Source organism: Phaethon aethereus (genome assembly GCF_964289735.1).
Source record: "Phaethon aethereus genome assembly, chromosome: 1".
In the NCBI taxonomy this organism is placed as follows: Eukaryota; Metazoa; Chordata; class Aves; order Phaethontiformes; family Phaethontidae; genus Phaethon; species Phaethon aethereus.
Genome location: NC_138575.1, coordinates 80,454,440 through 80,472,838, shown reverse-complemented (window position 1 = coordinate 80,472,838; position 18,399 = coordinate 80,454,440). Strand labels below are relative to the sequence as shown.

General features: G+C 40.8%; 1 protein-coding gene across 1 annotated transcript; it reads left to right on the top strand.

Moving 5' to 3' along the window:
• Positions 1-597: 597 nt before the first annotated feature.
• CDPF1 (cysteine rich DPF motif domain containing 1) lies at positions 598-18,079 on the top strand (the record flags this gene model as incomplete). The annotated part of the gene is made up of 4 exons (XM_082008201.1): positions 598-652; positions 9,544-9,667; positions 11,912-12,023; positions 17,930-18,079. The coding sequence occupies exons 2-4, from the start codon at positions 9,555-9,557 to the stop codon at positions 18,077-18,079; spliced, it is 375 nt and encodes a 124-aa protein (XP_081864327.1). The 5' UTR covers positions 598-652; positions 9,544-9,554.
• Between the last annotated feature and the right edge of the window lie 320 nt (positions 18,080-18,399).

Sequence of the window (18,399 nt, the reverse complement as noted above, 5' to 3'; positions counted from 1 at the left end):
TGGACTAAATCTCTTGAGCTGTCTTCCATCTCTAGGCATCTATGAGTCAAATATTGGGTTTATGCTCTAGTAGTTACATCAGCACTCACAGGTTTGTGCATTGGTTACGTTTTTTTTCAGTTAGGGTTTTTCCCCTTCTGTAATGTTACAAATATACCACCTTGGAGGGACTGCTAGAAGTATACCAGTGCAAAGATGCCATATGCTGATTAATTTCCCTTAACTGGTATAATTCACAAGTTGTATTGATACAAACACCTTTTTGTCAGCATAACTAATTGTAACATGAAAGTGTTACACTACTTTAACTGTATCTTTACAATTGAAATGGTATGTTTTCTATAAACAAAATTTAAGACCTTCATGCTTCTGGATCCCATGCCAAAAAGTTTTCCTCATGCCTTAACTTCTCCCTTTAGATGGGAAATCTGTGAGGCAAAGTAGCTGTTACAATGAGAGCATTACTTTATATCTTGTCTTTATGTCTTGCCTCAAATAGAGTCAAGATGTACGTCTGTGATCTCTACAAATATGACAAGGTTACATCAAGAACGGTGGAGGATGCCCTGAAAGTTTTACTCTGCACAGACACAGCAATCTGGGGTTGCCTGGAGGTGTTCTGACCAAAGAAGGTTTTTATTTGATGATAATGGTAGGAAAACATTTAGATGCCGCAGTTAACCTGACTTGGCATGGAGACTTACTCCCCGGGCTTCTTGAAATGCTAAACTTTCTAGCCTGTACATTACCTTTGCACTGACCTGTTTGCTAAAGCAGTACTCTTACTGGCACAAAAATCAATAAACCAAAAAGGCTGTAAAGAGCCCCAAAACTCCCAATAGATAAGCACAAACCTGAGAGTTGGATTTTAGTTATCTATGTGATTGCAGCGGTTTGATGTTCTTTGTTTTTTGCTCTAGTCCAGGATAAAGCAAGAGAGGGTCAGTGAGTGTTTTGTCATGTTCCTTTTCTCAATGCCCAGTGAGAGGGCATTGAGAATCTCTGTTCTTTTTTACTGGCCAGCTAACACATGAACCGTGCTGCCTCCTTCTAACTACCATAATAATTTTCCACTAAGCCGCCTTTCCCACCTGTTCTTTTATTTTGTCATAACTTTACTGAGTAAAGTTATTACTAATTAACCACACTTAGGGTTATGCATATGTGCAAAAAGGAAAAAAGCACTTAAATCTTTAACAAACATTACAGCATTCTTAAGCCTTACCTATCTAACTATAGCTATAGCCAGTACTTTAAAAAACTCTTAATGTAAACATACAGCATATAAATTTTCTATCAAGACCCCATCAACTCTGCTGCTTCATTAGCTCCACTCTGTAGCCCACACTTTTCTCTTGGACCTCAGTGAGATCTTAGTCAGCCCCATCTATGCTTGCTGAACAGATGGAGATCTGAAGCCAAAGGAAAGCTACTTAAATATCTGTGACACATTGAGGATGCTCACTGGATTTTGAGCTTCTTGGGCAGACATAACTGCAAAGATTTTGCATGTCTACCCTCCTAGCATATGACTCAGTAGGAGCAGTCCACTCTGGTTATAGTGAATTCTAGAATTCACACATCCCCATCCATGATTAAATTTGTCACGTGTGAAAAACCCACATTCCTCCTATTTTACCTGAGATGAACAGAGCAGTAAATTTGTCCAAAAGAACTGGAAGGCAAGAACATAAGCGCACACGCTCTGGAGAACAGGCTGTGCAGACTACAGAGCATGCACAAAAGAAATGGCCTGGCTGGCTGTGGTAAAATGTCTCTAGCTGTCTAAGAACGAGTATCATTTCTCTGTGTCCTACAGAAAATTATGGAAGTGGTTCTTGTGTATGTGCCTTGATACCTATTTGATGAGAGTATCAGGTGTTAAAGAAGTAAGTTCAGCCTTAGTTAGCAGCATGTTTTTTAGGCAAAGTAATCCCAGTACTGATTGGGAAGCAAAGTTTTTCTGAGAAGAGCAAACAGACTAACCTGAAAACATGCTGAAAATTCACGGTGTTTGTGCTTGGCTGAATTCACATTATTTCATATTGCTACATGGCTAGAAAACAGGAATTTACCATATGTGTAAGTCAGGAAGTCTTGAAGCTGCTAGCCCCTGACTGAAGGACTAATTTCCACTGTAAACTGTAATCAAAGGGGGAAGACCAAAATGACCTCTGTGTGAAGGTGTGAAACAAGGCACCTATTTGTAAATTCTTGCGACAGAACTCCCAGCAAGTGCCCTGGAAAAGAAAACTTTCTAAGGGTTGAGTGACAGCAGACTTCTTTGCTTTATGTTGGAAATACCTCTCTTTGGTGTCTTCTCGTGCTCACTGTTCACAATAGCTGGGATAACAGAACTTGAGGAACATGTCTTTCAAAGGAAATGGGCATATCTTTAAGAAGGTGTGGGGGGCCATGTGCATGAGAAAGTGTAAGTATAGTAGGTACAGGTCTGTCTTTATTCTCAGGCTTTCTTGAAGCTGACACTCATTACCCCATGCCCCTGCAGTAGCTTTGTGTTTTCTTTTTGAGGGTTTAGCTTTACTTCATTATGCAGTCCTCAACTTGAGCTCAGTCCTAAAAAACTGAGAGATGCAGTCACATTTTACTGGAAAGAATTCTCTTTCCCAAGTATATTAACGCTGAACATCTCACTCATCACGGGAGAAAGTGGGCACTGGCTGTCACAGCAAGGACATTGTAACATGCAACCCCACGTAGTGGGGGCTGAGTATTTCCTTACAGTACCAACTTTGCTTTCTGTAGGGAGATAAATCACTGAAGCTATATTTATTTCTTTCAGGATTATGTCAAGTTGCAGTGTCTTATTTCCTGAAACATTACATTAGCCTCTCCTCATGTATTTCCACAAAATCTTGGTGTTCCTATTTTTAGACTCTGTTGGAAAGTGTTGCACTAAGTTTAGATTGTGCTTAACCAAGCTGATACTTTCAGTGGTACATGTGTGGCTCTCCATAACTTTTCTTAAAGGACAACTTAAAAGGAATCATCATCACTTACATATTAATAGAGCCTTACTGTCTTGTTCTTCCCAATATGGATATTAATCTAACAAAGCTGTAATAGGGAGCTACAGTTTGGAAGGAAGACAAAATCAGTTCAGGACAGTGGGTAACCTATGACCATAGCATGCTTATTTATTTTGGCTATACCAGAAGGGAGAGTTAATGAAATCAGACCTCAGGTCTGGTTTCTCCGTTTTGGTAAGGAATAACTAAGCCAGAACTGATGTTCACTTCAGCAAACACTTCAGTGTTTGAATTTCCTGTGTTACCTCCTCCCCAGTAAATCCCTATAACTGTGCTGTGAGAAGATCAACAAGCTTGCTTTATCTTCCTATAATTTCTAGGCTATTTTATATATAGAATGTTAGAATGGCGTCATGGATGGTGATGGGATAAGCTTTGTACTCTGCTTAGGAACGTGTGTTGCTAGAGGAGAAGAAGAAGAAACAGGAATAAGGGGGATTGAGCAGAAAACCAGATATGACCATAGGTTAATTCTGGGAGGAGGAAAGGAAGAACTGACAACACTGTACTTCTCCCTCCTCTGTCAGGACTGTCTCTTCTATTACACAGCAAAGATATCCATCGTTTGCTGTGCCTTGGCAACCAGATGTGGAGATGGCCTCTACCATGCATGCTTGGGCAGCTTGCTTTAATTTTATTCTATTATTCACTCTTACTGTGTGATCCACTTAGCTTGGCTTTTACAAGTGAGTCACTCTAAACAGCTAAGGTGCTGAAATGAGAATTCCTGCAGCTAGTAACAGGGGTACTGCTAGTCACCGGGGCTGTACAGGTCCGGTGTGTCCACTAGAGGACAGTGGTATATACCGGTTAATCAGTGCCTTGTTGTAGCATTCCTGTGTGAAGCCGTTAAATTCTCACCTAATTTGAGATTCTGCCTTATTAAATGCTGTCTAATTCAGAGCTGGCTGCCTGCCGTATTCAAGTAAGGAGTACTTGGGCTAGGTTTTTTTAAGTGTTGCTTTCTCAGCTTTGTTTAATCATGCATTTTATCATAATTTCTGAGATTCATCTTGTGTTCGTAAAGCCTTTTTACCTAGGGAAGGGGTTTGTTTTGCTTGTCTTTTCTCTTTCTGCTGACACACCCAGTGCAAATATTCCTTACAACTGTTCAGAAAACATGCTCGCTTTCATACCTATGACCACCAAGGCTGTTTATCCTGCTGCACTGGGAGTCCACACAAGCTGTCATTAAAAAGCAGGGTTTGGGACCGGCTATATGGCCCATACCTAGAGGGAAGCCTGCGTGCTGCAGTGATCTCAGTTCCCTGAGAGCATAGCAATACCAGCACAATCCCCCCAGCCTGAAGGGACAAGTTGCTGCAACAAATCAAGGTTTAATTCAATCAGGCGATCTTTGGGAGGGGTAATAAGGGTAAAAGTTCCAAATGGCCACGCTTGGTGAAATTGTGTTCCTGGGCTAATTTGTTACACTGAACCCAAGGTAAGTGACCTCAAAGGAGGAGCAGGGAGGCAGCCAACATGTGACTTAAACATGCCTTCAGGGCAATAACATGAAGGAACTGGAGGGAGAGAGTTGTTCACCTGGGGATTAACTAGCAGGTAAGAAGGTTCTACTGTTTCATCTACTACCTGAGCAATTAGGCAACAGATAGTTTTTCTGAAGGAGGTGAGTGCATTCCTGGTGCTGAAGTGTATTTAAATTTGTATCACACCAAACACTGCAACATAACTTGGCTGTGAACTCAGTCTCTCCTGCCTTTCTATTAGAGAGCACTCCTTCCCATAGAGAATCAAGCTGTGAATATTTTAATAGGTCACTATCATCAACAGTGGATACTGCAGGAAAATCTTGGCAGGAAAAAGAAACAAGGGTTTAATTGGAGGGGATTAAAGGTGTGTCAATGTTGGTTTTATCTGAGTCCCTTTCAAATCAAAGTCTACATCTGTCTACATCTGTAGGCAGTTTGCTTCTTGTATAGTTTCTTTAGTTTATCAGTGACTCAGAAATACATGAGTCTCCTGTGGAGTATTAGGAGGGGCTTAACCTATGCATTGTAAAGACTTGTGCTAATGAGGTTTGAAGAAAAGAAAATCAGATTACTTATCTGTGCCACTACTTTGCCACTGACCCTGACAATTTAATGGTGATTTATTATTTCTGGCATGCCTTCCAGGCCTGTTAGCAGAATGCTCCAAGCAGAACTGCCCTGAAGTTTTTAGGAGTCCCTAGAGAACTGCACTGAGAGCCATTTCCCCACATCCATATCATGTATCAGTCACAGCATGGAGAAACACTCTTATAGCACTGTTATCTAACCTGTGCCTTTCTTTTACTGCAATTATTCCCTTACTATGGCATTCAAATCTGCATGCTTTACCTTTCGCCATGACACGTGGGCCAGCCTCACACATGTCCTGCAGCATTCTGGGCTTGACTTGGCAGGTTTCTGCTGAGCGTGCTAGTTCACTGTTTGCTTCGTAATCAAGCATGTGTGGGTAGCCGTGTTCTTTTCAGAAAAGCTATGCATGTGCTTAAAGTAAGTATGTGTTTAAGTACCTTGTGGCTTCCAGCCAAAATGGCAAATGCTTGGGCGGAATTCAGTTCTAAACAAGCTGTTCTAAAAGACTTTTTCAGTACGTACCAGCCAGACAGAGATTTGACATGGTGCTTCTTGAGAAATTTTCAAGGAAAAGAGAAAAAGCCAGTGTTGGCACTGGTGATGATTTGAGTCACTTGAGGTCACAAATTTGCCTGTCATTGTTATGAAGGGATTAGCGCCCTAGACTTTTACTTCCTCAAGAGATCCTTCATCCTGTTGTTGGTATGCTGGAGAGAAAGGAGTTCTTACACATGCTTCAGATATCTGTTTGGAGGGGAGGCAGACACCTTGTCATAGTTGTTATATCAGGCATCTTGCTAAGGTGGGCCAAACCAATGAGCTTGCTTTGTGATAAACCAATGTCTGTCTTGACTGTGGTTTTATCCCAGAATTTCTTCTGTGCATTTGCTATTTGGCATAAAGATATAGTCCTTTTAGTTGTAGACGAGCTTTTTGGAAGTGTTAGAAACTTTGTGAGAGAGTGTGTCTGAGGACTTGTCTGCTTGGTGGTTTAGACTAAAGGTGTGAAGCACATGCATAAACTCAAGGCTTGCTACATCTGCCATTAAATGTATTTCTTGAGCAGAAAAATGGCTTTACTTTGTTATATAGCAAACTTTACTTCTGAATGGGAGCATTCACCCTGAAATCTGCCACGTGCATTAACTTCACACCTTGAGTTAGTGACCTTAACTTTCTCAAGTGCTGCTGTGTAGACAAGCTCTCAGGACAAATGATGTTCCCAGTGAAATAAAACTTGGTACAGCTGATACCAGTGACTTGTAAGCTCGGAGTAAAATGGAAAGCATCATAAATTCATCTGCGCCTTGCAGGCGGGATCATATGCTTTTCAACTGGCATAGCCAAAAATCTGTTTGTACATAGATATCATTCCTTCCCAGTGGTAGTCACTGAACAGATTCTGTTCTACATACCAATGGTCTATAAGAGAGCAGGTGTTTCTATATCTAACGTACTTCATCTCTGAACCCAGGGTTGTTATTTTGACTTGGAATCAGAACAGGTTCATTCCAAAGTCTATGATCCTCACTGCCATAAATACTCTATTTTTTTTTCTTAGTGTTTTGCACTGTTTTAAAGAAAAGATCACCATGAAGGTCTTCTTTATTTGAGTGAAGTGACTTTCCATACTCTTACCTTTTTGGGGTTAATTATTTCCCCTTTTCAACAAAGATTGATTACAAAAAATTGAATACAATGTTTGTGACTGAATCTCATTCAGACAGGTGGGTGTCTTGGTATTGCTGCTAACTACCTACAGAAAAGGTGAATTTAGGTATATTTGGGGGACTTACCTGGTAAACCTAAAATGCAGGGTTCAAAAAGCAGACTTCTTAGTTGAGTTTGTGTATGGGTTGAAGAATCCTAGTTTTAATAGACAAGGAGAAACAGGTAGCATGTACATGCCTTATATCTAACTGAAAAATCTGAAAGCACTTTAGTTAATTAAATTCTCTCAAGCATCCCTGTGAGGTAGGGAAAGTACATGATATCCAGGGGTTTCATCACTTCCAAAAAAATGTAGTTGCCTAAGGTATTCGTGAGTTGGATTTATTTATTAAACAAGTATCTGGTCCCATTTGTGTTACATTTGAAGAACTTCCGCCCCATTTGTGTTACATTTGAAGAACTCCTTGTACTACTGAAATGCCAGAAATGGCACTGGAAAGGCTGGTGGTGAAGGAATGATGGGTAAGGGAGATTATTCCCCAAATTAAATTTCAGGATTTAACAGGCTAGGGCTTTCTGAACTGGATGTCTATTATGAAGCCTCTGTAACCTCTGAGGATCTTGGGGCTCCCTGTTCTGGAACATTGGATGACAAGTAGTCACAGCTCTGCTTCACCTTGCCCCTAATTCACCTTAGCAGCATATGTCTCTAAGGATTCAGTTTCACCACATAGAGTGAGCAGAAATAGCAGCTTACTGTCATTGAAAGGGAAATACAGGTCCCTCATCTCAGCCCTCCATTTCTCCTGGCTCTGCAGCTTTGCCTGTTACCTTGTACTACTGTTAGGAGTTGTTGGATTCTTCTGCAAGCCAATTTAGTTCCCTAAAACAAGAGAAAAAAATACCTTAGAGGAAAAAAAAGTTAGTTCTTTTATTTGTTACTACCTTAGTAACTAGTGTGATGCAGTAAAGAGTGAAACCATGGACCAAGGTGTTTGATGTTGGATACCACCTGCACACTTTCTATGTTTCCAGACGTTTCAGACAACCTCTGGTCCTAGACTGAATGACCATTAGTTGAGCATTCAGGCTGGAGTGTATTAGGTGTGTTTCTGTAGCACATCTTTCAGTTTAGTTTCATCTGAAACTGTCCAGTTTGTGTGCTTTAAGATGGCTCCACGATGCAAACCAAATGTGGTAAGCGGGAACTGTCAGGCAATTTGTTCCCAAAGAAAACCCCTGAGCTGAGCTAAAACATAAGTAGAGACATGGCCTTAGTGAACTGAATCAGCTCTGCAGGGGAAGGGTATGGCTGCAAAACTAGAAGAGTGAGAATGACCCACCGTCCTTTGGCAGGCTGTATGTCTGCTCTGCTGTGAGCATACACAACCTAACTGCTGAGGTGTTGCTCAAATCCAAGTTCCTAGTGCTCACCTTCCTAACAGCTTGATGCCAGCTCCGCTTCACTCACTTACTTAAAAAAGCTGACAGGCTTGCAGCAGAAAACTGCATGCCATGAAAAGTGTGAGGGCTTTTAGCTAAAAGCCTGAGCTTTCTTGCTAACTGCAAGGTGAACGTGTCTGTTCAAGAACATGGTGCAGGTGAGCGAAGATACCCGATTTGCAAACAAGTGATCACATTTCATTCATGGATTGGTGCAATTTTGGGGCATGCACATGGTTAGCTGTGTTTGATCTGATCATGCATACATACCAAAATCAGTCCTAAAGCACACTTGCTGCACCATGCTTTTTGAAGAACTCGGGGTGTGACTCTCAACTGGAGTGGTATCAGTGAAGGATAAGCTCCCAAATGTAAATCAATGGCTAAGACTTTAAACAAGTCATCTTGTAAGCACCAAAGCTGATGAAGCATCTCTTCCTAAGTTTTATATCCTGTGACTGATAACTACACCTTTGTAATGGTTGTCTGAAGTCTTTCAGACAGATGGACAATAGCTTTCCTATGTGCAGATTCTCTGATTTATAGAAATATATGGGTACCTTCCATGAGGATAAAGCAGAGTCTCCCTATTTTCATTAAAGTTATAGGACCTAAACTTTTTTGAGGATACCTTGTGTGTCCTGCATGGCTTGAATGGGCCATGGTCAACAATCTATCCAGGCACAGGGTGATTACATCAGCCTCATTTCCATAGGAAGCCAGATAAGAACAGGGAACCAGGGTTAAGCTCCCAAAACTCTATTGAAAGATGAACCAGAAGCAAAGAAAAAGACATAGTAAATCATCGCAACACCTACCTTTCTGGTACCTGTCTCCTGAGCGAGGTCCCAAGCCCTTTCACATCTCCATTTGCAGTTTGTGGGAAGAGACAGGCATTGCAGAACTGGACTGGGATTCTGCACAGCAGTCAGGGAGTTGTTTCCTGGGAAGCACTTAGGGAGCATAGGCCTCAGTTGAGCAAAGGGTTTTCCAGTCACAGCCATACACTTACTTAAATTCTTTTATGGATCAAGTTCTAAATTAATAGGTGAACTTTTATAGTTAGGCTTCTAGGCCTAACAATTTCTAAACCTATTGAAGGAATTTGGAAATTTAACTAGGACATTGGGAAACCAACTTGATTTGGGAGAAAAGATTTACTAATCAAGGTTTGCAATAGTCAATTTTCCATTGGATTTTCCTTTGCATAGCCGCATGTCCCACATCAGTTTAATCTTGCAGGCATATTCCCAGTACTGCATTTTGGAGCTAGAAGATTTTTGTGTTTCTTGTAGGTAGCTTGAAGATGAGTGCTCCCAAAGAAGCTCAGCCTACAGGAGAGTTCACATGTCAGCTGTGTGGCTTAACAGCTCCATACACATACTATGGACAGAAGCCACCAAACACACGCTCCATTGTGTAAGTACAGTCTTTCATATTACAGACTTCATTTATGCTATGAGCATTAGAAGCCTTGTACTGTGGAACAATGTGCATGCATGAACCCAATAACATGCCATATTGCCCTTGAATATATGAGGCTTGGTACTTAAAGTGATCTTCTTTTTCTAAAGGGAGGAAATGTTAAAAAAAATTGTCAGCATTGATAGCAAAGATAAAAATCAACTTTCCTGTCCTGCTTCAATACCATGCAAAGATTCGTATTTAACCCATTTCCTAACCCCCCTGGCCACCCTACTATTTACCTATACCGCAGTTTTTTTACTTTACTAGAATACTGTTGACTGTCAGCCTAGCATTTCTGAGAATAGCCCTTTCCTCACAGCTGTGTCAGCTGGGCAACACATAAACACAGCATGAATTCAACACATATGGTAAGAACACTTTTTAAGAGCTGTTTGACATAATGTGGAGTTTTGAACAACAATGCTTTTTTGCATGAATTAGACAATTCTTTGGCAGATTGTATGACATTAAGGTGTGTGGAAATTTAGTACATATTTACATTTTAGGAGGCTGAAGTCTTTTCTGTCTCAGCCAAGTAGGGGTAATTTGACCAGAAACTATGCAGTTACGACCTTGTCTGCAGACATTAAACTCCCCATAAAACAAAGCACTTAACTTTAAATGTACGAGTAGCTCCACTGAGGCCATCCTGGTCAACAAACCCATCAGGCAAACATGGTCAGGAACCCACTGGATCTGGAAGTCAGGCATATACTCAGCATTTCACCACATAGCTCAGTTCATTCTATAAAATGGAAACAGCTGTTGATCATCACCTGCTTGGGCTTTTTTTCCTGGGCAGCTGTATTTTTATCATCACAAATCCCACGGTGCTACTGCTTTTCCCCTTTATACTCCACAAAGCAATGGCCCACCTTTGATCAGGTCCATTCCTAAAGACTCTGAATAAAAGGTGAAGCTGAATCTTAACTTTAGGTTATCCAAGCTCAGTGTTAACATCTCAGCTTTATTTGGATGGCTGAGATTCAAAAAGCAAAAGAATAATGCTGAAGCATAACACTTCTGTACATGCATGTAAGAAATAGCTTTACACACTGTGTTTATTGGCTTACTTTCTGGTCTACTCACATGTCCTAAATGCAATGCTGCAGGAAACATATGCCAGGCATGAAGGCTTGTACAATGGCCAGGTCTCTGCACTGATGATGATTACATTAAGACTGAATCTTGCAAGGGGACCTTTGCAAAGGTAATCCTGTCTTTGTACATTAGGAGGCTTTGTTGACAAGGTGATCTGTCATGTTAAGATGTCTGATCTTTCCTAACAGTGGAAGGCTTGAGCCATACCGTTTCTTGTTTGAGTAGAGCGTAAAGGAAAAAAGAATACACTCACAGATGCACAAATACGTGTGTGTGTGTGTATGTATGTAGACAAGGAGAAGGCAATATGAGTTAACAGAATAGCTTTTAAATATGTTTTGTACTCTGTATGATGACAGGATCCAAGTTTGATTTAAGTCCAAGAATAAGCCAGCCTTGCAGGGTGCCCTGTGCAGACAGACACCCAACTGACTTCTGTAATATTTTGCCTGGAGCTCCTAGGAAGAATAAGGCCATAGTCTTTCCCAAGCAGGTTGCCAAATTATTAATAAATACACTCCCTTAATACCCTGAAGCAAACAGTACAGCCTCTGACATAAAGTAAGCATATTTCAGGTCTTTGTAATGTTCTGTGTTAGTAGCTCCTGCTTGCAAGAGATGGCAACCTTAGCTTTACAGCAGTAGCTAAGAGCAGTAAAACCTTTTTTTTTTTATACTCACATGCACACAGCTTCGTAAGAGAACTTCTAATTAAAAGCTGTGCAATTGAAATGATAACCTGACAGGGTACTGAAGTTGGCCACGCTAGGGAGTGCCTGTCATAAAAATGGAAGATAAAAAAATACTTTTAAGGTAGAGCACTGAGAAAAGCCTAGAAAGATAATGTTGAGAGGATCACCAGTTGCATTAATTTTGGAAGACAGATAGAAAGTTCAATATAGGACTGAAGGCAGACACAATGTTGGTTTTAAGAGGAAGGGAGCTGCATAGCTGCTACATTACCTCACATACAACACCAGGCCAAGCAAATCAAGTAGAAAGGGCTGATACCTTTTAAGCCTCCACGTTTTCCCCATTTCAGCTCTCCCCTACTGTGAAATCTACCCTTAAAAGCCTGAAATTATTCTCTTACAGGCTTTTGGAAGAAAGCTATGTCATGAAGGATCCTTTCACACCTGACAAGGACAAATTCCTCATCATTGGGTCTCATTGCAGTTTGTGTAGCAGATCAGTGTGTGTTGGTACAGTAAGTAACAAGCAAAACAAGCTTCTTCAATCCTTTAGTTTTGTTCCAGTTCTGGTGACTTGTTAGAGAAAGACCAAACAGCAAAACCCCAAACAGCCTATTTTTAAGGCAAGCTAATTGTATGTTCTTGTGGATTCCCCAGATAAAGCTCTTTCTTTGTATTCAGTGAAAATGATCATCAACCTTAAGTGTTCCATTTACAGATGAGCACAGCCCAGCCTTACAAACACAATGAGTGCTCTCTTCCACTTTCTCAGCACAAGAAAATGCAAGGGAGATCACATATCACTTCAAGACCTTTAAGGTTCAGTGGATCGTACTATACCAACAGTGGATTATTTTTCCATAAAGGGAATAGAAACGTCCGTGGATTGTTAGGTTTGCATCCACAGCACAGGGCTGCCATCCTACTTGCAAAAGCTAATGTAGAAAGTGAGTAGGGAGGGGAGTTGTGCAATGCTATGATAACTCTCTGAAGAAGAATGAATTTAAGTAGCAGCTGGTAGACATCCTTAAAGCTATGAAATCTGAGTGCGGTGCAGAAAGGTGGTGTAAAATTACAGTTGTCTTAATTCCTTCTGCTCAGTGCAGAACTGGCCCCTTTGTTTGCTGTGAGTTCAAAGCAAAAACGAAGACAAGTTATTACACAATTACCAGTGTCTGCAGGCTGTACTGTGCTTCTTTGAGGCACTACAATGAATTGAGAAAACTTTGGTTCCACTCCTTTCCCTCAGCAAGCCAGTTCTGTGGTTGAAAGAGACTCAGGACTCATGCAGTAGTCAGGACTCATGCATGACTCGACCCATGAGGAGATGTCACTTGACTGCTTACATAGACAACGGCATGTATTTGTTATACCAGACACCATTGCCCTAATAGCAGACAAATCCTGGCCTCCTCTTTCAGTCATTTGCTATCCTAGAGTAACATGTTTAAATCTAAAGTGCAGCTAATAGCGTGTGTGAGAGCACACCTTGGTCTTATGTGTCAGCTTTAGCAGTTTTCAAATTCAACCTTTTCAGCCCCTTCTCTCATTGCAGTAGTTAAGACCCAGCTTCAGTGACGTGATCCTTACTGAAAGTAGGTAGTAGCAGGAGTTTTAAAGCAAACAGCCCCTTTAAAGACTTTGTGAAGATGTAGACCTTTTTTCTCCTGATGTTTGGTGGACGCTTACAGTTCTGGTGGGACAAAGTAACACCTCTGGCCTCCAAGCACGAGGTGAGATAATCTGGGCAACTGAGACAGCTCATACGCCAGTGCCAGACAGCTTCTGTGTGGAATTTGAAGAAATTCTCTTGAGCAAAACAAAGGGTCACATTACACTGATAAAATTTAGAGAGTTGAACAGACACAGCCAAAAGGAAATTGGCACACTTGGACAAGTTTAGCTGCCTGATTTGCAGGGAGTTAGTACCAAGGATGGATTTGGTCCACTGTCAAGAGGAGCGTGCAAGAACACTTTTCTCCTGATTAGGTTTGCTTCCTATTTCTGAAGTCTCTTCTGTGGTTTAAATTAGTGTAAACCACCAAAAGGTCAGACTAGAGATTGCAACTGAGATTTTTTTTTTTCCATTCTGGAGCTACCTGAGGACTCTGTGGGAGTCAGATGAAGTGCCAATGCTTTCTGGTTATGTCTTTGATAGCTGGGCTCAAGTTTCAAGGCAGTTGTGTGGAGGCAAAGCTGACATGTGAGCAAGATCTTCCTAGTGACAATGTCCCTGTCTTGGCTGGTAGTTGACTCACGCCCACGCGCAGCCAGAGGAAGAGGCAAGTGCAGCTAGTCAGATAGTTTGGGCTTATGCTTGATTCCTGCCCTGACATGTCGGGTTTATCCCTCCTTTTTAGCAACAGAGGATTAGCAACTCTGACACATTTTGGGCAAACTTGAGCTATTTTTATTCCCAAATAAAGTGTCATGAATTTATGAAGGATTCAACAGATATTTCCAAGTCTGGCAGTTAAATCTGTCAGAAATACAGAGTTTCAGCTTCTCAGTATCTTTCTACACAGCGTGAGTTTCTGAATGAAAGTGGGTCTTTTTCTTTTAAAAGATTTAATAATTGTTTCAGTTAATCTAGGGGATAACAATGTAAGAGGATATTAGCAGTGAGTAATAGAAGCCTGTTCTAATCTTTTTGACATTCCTGCCTATTTTGGCTATTGTGGAAATATGTCAATCATTTACTTATTGTTATCTGAGTCTTCAAGATTCCCCTGACGGTATCACTTAAAGCAAAACCTTGATTGTAAATAATCGAGAATAAATTTCTTACCAAACTGGCCAGGCCAGATAGTGAATCACACATATGACTATGGTTTCAAAATGTTTCCTAAGCAGTATTGCTAAATACATTGAAAGAGATCTGCAGAAATGATAATTAGTGCTTTAAACACCCACACCACAAAGTAGGTAAACACATACAATTCCTCTTTCATGTAGGGAAAATTAAAAGTCCAGAGAAGTGAAAACTTATCCAAGGCAGTAGAGAGAGCCAAAGTTAGGATAATATCTCCTGAGATTGGTTTTGGTTCCTGCTTGTGCTTGACCCACGTAGATCAACTCAGCCCTGCACTGAGTGTTTCCATGTTACAACATAAGAATTGAAGCTGAAGAAAATCATACTTTCTTGGGCCTCTGTGGCAAAGAAGCTGGACCAATTTGACGGAAAGTTTTCAGCGACAGGTTGCTTTCATTTTAATGTTAATGCAAAATTGTAGTAGAATAACCTGTGGCAAAACTAAGACTTTTCTGATCTTAGATTTGTCAAAGCAATTGGATTTAATTTGTATTGCTTTTGTATGTGAGGAGGCTTAGATACAGGTCAGATTTCAGGCTTTTTATGGGAGAACCCATGCTTAGCTGAAGTGTCTTCCCTTATAGGGAAAGTCAAGATGTAGCAACCGTTCTGTAAAATGCTCATAAACTCACTTATTCAGATATTCTCTTAAGTTTCACTGGGTTAATTTACTCCAGTCACCCTACTGAACCAATCTTTAGCACAGTGTATTGGTAAGTGCCATTATTTTCTGTCCAGCTGGAAATAATTCTAATGATTATCTGTAATGTCTTAAAACATGTCAAAACCCCACAAAAAGGATGATAATAAAAATGCTTTTAAAAGTCCCGAGGAAGGTCGAGTGCCCTTCTTGCTGTTTCCCTTCCAGAAAAAGGGAGAGGAAATGATATAATCTGACCATATTAGTCATTTTAAACAGTTATTTCTTTTTTTTATTGCAACACTTACTAAACATAGGGGAAAAAAAAAAGAGGTGGCTTTTGGAGAAGAAAGGAGGAAAGAGAGCAAGTTTCATCCCTTATTGCTCAGCTCAGCAGAAGCTGACTAAAACACTGACCTTGGGCATGATTGTTGGTATTAAGTGATGAACGTAACACTACAGCTACTTTCCACTCAACTTCCAGTCATGCGAGGTCAATGCTGGACGTGGTTAGGCAGAACCTTTCCTTTACATAGAGTTTCCTTTAATATGTACAGGGATAGTATCTTTACCACACTTGTACTTTCAGATGTGATCCGTGTGGAAACAGAAATAAACTCTGGCAGTATGCTTTGGCAGCTCAGTTTTGCCTGAATGGGACTATTAAGTTTGAAATCGAAATGTCCCCCTCCTGCCTTGGTCATAGAAGGGGTAAAACATATTAAAGAATTATCCGATTAAACCCAGAACCCTGTCAGGATAATGGTCAAAGAAGGGCTTGACTGTACATAATAAGTGTAATTTGTAGGGCTTTAAAACAACAGCGAGGCTGAATAACCCCATGACTGAGAGAGGAGGGCTAAGGGTACGTGCCCAGATGTGCAATGGTTCATATTCATGATTTGCGTTAAGTCTCATCGGCTGAAAGCAGCAAAAGTTGCCAACTCATTTCAGCTAAAAGAATGCAAGTTGAGCACCTGCATATCTGTGAGGAGCTGCCTCTGAACGTTGGAGTTCCTCGGCTGCAGAATGGGGAAGAAGCCTCTCCCCTCCTCTGCCATGGCGCAGCAGCAGCCTGTGGTGCGACACCCATTACTGTGCAGCCGTGAACTTAACCTGGAGGCGGGGGGAGCTCTGTGCCATTTTGCAATACAAACAAGAATAGCAGGGCAAACTTAAACTCTAATCTTCCCTTTTTAATTGGCAGCTTAAAGTATTAAGGATACCAAGAGACAAAAAACAATAGGCTCTGGAGGTTGTGCAACCGAAATCCAGTTTCAGGGCTTTTCCGAGACCGAGGCCTCACACTAGCTCTGAATATGAAGGGGCCTGGCAGTCAGTGTGGAAAAGGACCATAGATGAAAAGGAGTTGTTCCTCGGGCTTGCAAGTCGCTCAGAGGCAGGCCGATTGTGATTTTGATATAATTATCTGCTGAATCTACTGCTGAAGTCCAGATAGTAACATGGGAAACAAAAGCAAGAACGGAAACACAGAAATATCTAAGCCAAGCCCCCAGAGAAAGGCCAGCTGCAAGTGAGGCAAGAGGAAAACTTTGCTATTTAGGTAAAATGCATGGAATCCATTACTCCCAAAAAGATGTCCTGATCCATCTGAACTGATGTCTTTATTCATGCTTAAATCCCCAAGAGTAATCCATCAGCAACACCAGCTCCGGCTTACCCATTAAATCCTATTTGGAATTTAGTGATCAGCACACCAGGAGGACCGTGGGCTTCAGTCTCGCTGCAGGGCAAAGGAATAATACATTAATAAGCTTCTCTTCCAGTTGTCCAAACTCTGTACTGCAAGTAGATTAAAATATTCCATCAGTTTTGCTTCTTCCTAGTCAGTAAGTAACATCTGGTTAGAGCTAACTGAGTGAAGAATAAATACTGGATCTGTAACACTTGCTAACCAAATCAAATGTGAATGAAACATGTCAGATCGTAGTGTCATTCCATTTCAAGGGCAAGGAAAATACTTTCTTTGTGCATAACAGCTTTTATACTTTGCCATCAAGAATTCAGAGGAGAGACATCAGCTCAAGCTGTAGTACCATGTATGTTTTTAGGTTTTAATGAGCGAGTACATTTATTCAAGGTAAAGGTTGTTAATGGATGACATCTCAGTTGAATGTTCTCGGCCAAATTTAATTCATTTAGCTATTCTGGTTATTGGACACCTCTATGGTATTGATATAATACTTACAAGCACACAGATTAATAGAAAGCAGTTTTGAGGTGAGTTGTGGAAAAAGATGCAGCTAAAATCTGTGAAAGCCTACAGCCCCTGGCCTACATTCTTCCTGCTTGTGTTGGCCTTTAGGCCATTTTTGTGGAGATGATTGGTGAGGAAGAGCTTTCTGAGACTTCAAGTCTCACAGGCCGCTGTAGGAACTTGGAAGATCCTCCCAGGCGGGAGAAATCTTCATGAGCTAAATGAAGATGTAGCTTTAGAGGAAAATTTTGCTATTTAGGTAAAACCCATGGAATCCATTACACCCCAAACGGTGTCCTGATCCGTCCATGCTGATGCCTTTATTCATGTTTAACTCTCCAAGAATAATCCATCAGCAACACCAGCTCCAGCTTACCCATTAAATCCTGTTTGGAATTTAGTGATCACACTGAGAGAACCATGAATGATGCTTGAAGGACAAGCCAGTTGTAAGGAAATGTGTTACTGTTCTCTGTAACAGTGAGCTGATGAAGGTCGCTTCTTTAAAAGGAGCAACATGATAGTTGATTTGGTTAGTGATTGTTACAGATCCAGTTTTTATTTTTCACCCAATTAACTCTAACCAAATGTTAGAATTACTGAAATAGGAAGAAGCAGAATTGCTGCAATGTATCAACCTAGAAGAAGAATTTAATGTAGAAGAATTGTAAATATAAATGTAGTTTAATGAGACTGGAACTTAAGCAGTTCCATTTTGTGTATTCTGCTAATAATGTTCTTCTCTTTACAGGAATGTAGTTTGTTCTACTCCAAAAGGTTCTGCCTCCCCTGTGTCAATGAAAACCTAAAGGCCTTTCCTTTGGAAATACAAGAAGATATGGATAAAAGGAAGCCCCAAACAAAATCCTTCCCGTGTAAAAAAAAGGATACAAGAACATAAATACTGAAGGACCAAGAGAGACAGTCCTCTCTCCTTTTGGAGACTATCATGTTGCTCCTTTTAAAGTGACCTTCATCAGCTCACTACTGGACAACACAGGAAGACATTTCCTTACAATTGGCGTGGCTTCAAACGTCATCATGCAGCATTTGCAGAGGCAGCAGTATGGCCTTAAGGTGTTGAAGAGCCAGGAAGAAAAGAAAGGCAGAGAAGCCTGTTGTCACTACGTTAAACCCATGTAGTAAAAAACTAAACCGTGTATAGCACAGGAACCACGTTTTCCCATTTGTTACTTTTCACATTTGTTATTTTAATATTTT